Genomic DNA, 2,795 nt, shown 5'->3' with positions numbered 1-2,795 from the left:
AAGAATGTAATCATCTTTGTAATCAAAGATTACATATATTTGATTACCAAACGTAGTAATGTAATTAAGATTACATTACATTACATTACAAATTTGATTACATTACAAGCTATTACATTACGCCCAACCAAACGTAGCCTAATATATTTTTCTTTAGTTCCTTCCAATTAAAATAAAAAAATATTTTTTTTCTTCCTAATTTTATCCCTGCAAAAATGTTATATTTCTTTCTAAACAAATAAAATAGCTTATATTGATATTTATCCTTGAAAAAAATTCCTAATCATTTAAAATAATAAATGATAGAAGATAATTTATACCTTTTATTTTTATTTTATTTTTTATCCTTCGAAGTAAATATTTTCATCATTTTATATTGTTTAATCTAATGCTCAATAACAATAAGTTATCATTAAAATTATAATATTATTAAAATAAAGATATTTTAAGAATAAAAAAAATAAAAGAATAAATGCTCTTTTAATATTTTATTAACACTCGAAGCTCGTGGCCCCACATAATAACAATTCGCCAACTCAGATGTACCCCTTCTTAAGATCGTCCACGCTACGATGACTCTAATCCACAACCAATCAACGTGCGGGTCCCGCAAAAGCGACGTCTTGTCTGGTCCCAGAACCAGACGCCGCCATCAAACTTCAGTATACCCCCCATTGTTTAACAGAAATTTAAAATAGCCCATAATGATTCATTAATATCAAAGCGCGCCTAATATTTCTATTTGCTATCTCTAATATATATATCAAATAAATAATTTTAAACATATAGATATATTTAGATTACTAATATTCATAAATAAAGAATATGAAATATTCATACATAATATTTATAAACAATTTCCAAAAATAAAATAATGAATTATTTTATCTAAATAGATAAATAAATTAAATTTAAGTCATATTTAAACTAAACTAAAAAGAAAAGAAATTAAGTCATAATTATTTTATAAATTTTAAACTAATTTTAATTTGGTTCTCTTACAACTATCCCTATATCCTTATTTAAAGACTATTTGTCTCTTCAGATGGGTCAAGTGATTAGCATATGAGATGTTATCATCATAAGATCTGGAGTTTGAATCTTGATGATCCTGTCCGAATGCTGAATCAACGGACGCTAGGCACGGGGCGCTCTTCGACTGCTGTCGTGGATCTTCGACTGGTGGCACGAAGCTCCGGCGAACCTGCACAGAAGTCGGGCCAAGGAAGAAACAGTGGCTTCAAAACTCGTAAAATGCGTACCTCCGGCGAAAAATGAGGGCCTTTATATAGGGCAGCGAAGAAGTGAGTGTACACCTGCCGAGGTGTACACGTGTCCATGGCCCATACCCCAGTAAGGACTTGTCAGTGAGCTTCCCTAACCCATATTGCTACAGTCTCAACATGTCCTCGATGGGACAGTGGAATCCCCTGTCACAAGATTTGGAGCATGACCTACACGTGAAACATACATGCTGTTAGAAAAAGACGTCCCTTGTCCTTTTCCCCTTTGCTCCAGATCTGGCGTCCGGATGGACAGCTCCCTCAACATCCGGCCGGACATATGCGGTGGTTTACTTGGGGAGATTTTTCATCACGTGCTTTGTGGAGACTATTAGCAGTGTTACCTTATGGCTTTGGCCGAGCGTGCAGTTTGCTCGGCCTTGCGACCTTTTCCTCTGAGCGCCGGAATCCTGATTTCGACAGGGCACTTTTAACCATCAGCCGAATATCGTCCGGTCGGCCAGCCGATCGGACCCATCCCTCTCCGGACGTTCGATTCCACCGGACGGCCGGCCGGCCGGTTGGACCCGACCCTCTCCGGATGGACAACTGCCACTGTGACTTCCACGTGGCGTTGACTCCACAGGGCGGAGTCCCCTGTTCTTACTACCGGATCACTTGATAAAACTAGACTAGTAGTCATATATAATTTATCTCTTCGGTATTCATCTTGAGACGGATTAGTAGAGATTCTAAGGACGAACATAGTCCTCAACATAGATTATTTGATTATCCTTACATGATGTTATTTAAAAACGATTTGATTGTCATGATGATAAGAAAGTGACATATATGCTATAATAGAATAAAAGAGTAATTTGGACACGTATCCAGGAAAAAATTTCTTCTGTCTATTAACTCCCGTAATTTTTTTTTTATAATTAGAAATGAGTTGTAATCAATATTATTTTATTATTAACGAAACTTTAGGGGTGGTTTTTTAAAATTTAGTAAATGTTGAGGATGCATTTTAAAACTTACCTATCGGATTAATTGTGGCAATTTCCCATCTAAATCTAAATTATTTTTGGAATGTGATAGGTGATTTGACGTGATAATCATCTGTTGGCGGCTAAATCTCGGGGGAAATCCTGAATCGAAGAACTGCGATGGTATCTCGTCCCCTATGGAATCCGACGTTTCCATCGACCCTTCGCCGTTGTTTTCGTGACCAGGAGCTCTCTTTTCCTGGTTTTCTCACTGCGAAAAATTCGATTTTTGGCGGATCCCTTCTGCGTACTGGTGTACGATACAGTGGTTTGTGCTCTTCCAGCGCGGATTGGTGTGCTTGAGGTTCGGAATCTCTTTTCCGGGTTCTCTTTCTGCGAACAGTTTGATTTTGGCGTTACACTGCGGGCTGTGATCTCGTTCAGTACGGATTGGTGTTGTTGAGGTTCGGGATTGGCCAAAGTTTGGGTTTTGGAGGTTATTAGGGTTTCTTGCGCTCTGCCTGGTTTGCCTACTATGGGTTTGTGCAAGGATGAGACTGAGAGGAAGCAGATGCTAACTCTT

General features: G+C 37.7%; 1 protein-coding gene across 1 annotated transcript in view; it reads left to right on the top strand.

Moving 5' to 3' along the window:
• The first annotated feature begins 2,322 nt into the window (after window positions 1–2,322).
• The window catches only part of LOC122009409 (receptor homology region, transmembrane domain- and RING domain-containing protein 1-like), a 14,064-nt gene continuing 13,591 nt past the window's right edge, over window positions 2,323–2,795 (top strand). The window contains exon 1 of the mRNA XM_042565550.1: window positions 2,323–2,790. Coding sequence (XP_042421484.1) covers window positions 2,748–2,790 — 43 coding nt within the window. The 5' untranslated portion in view covers window positions 2,323–2,747. The remainder of the gene's footprint in view (window positions 2,791–2,795) is intronic.

Source organism: Zingiber officinale, chromosome 8A (genome assembly GCF_018446385.1).
Source record: "Zingiber officinale cultivar Zhangliang chromosome 8A, Zo_v1.1, whole genome shotgun sequence".
Classification (NCBI taxonomy): domain Eukaryota; kingdom Viridiplantae; phylum Streptophyta; class Magnoliopsida; order Zingiberales; family Zingiberaceae; genus Zingiber; species Zingiber officinale.
This window is presented reverse-complemented; position numbering and strand designations above follow the sequence as displayed.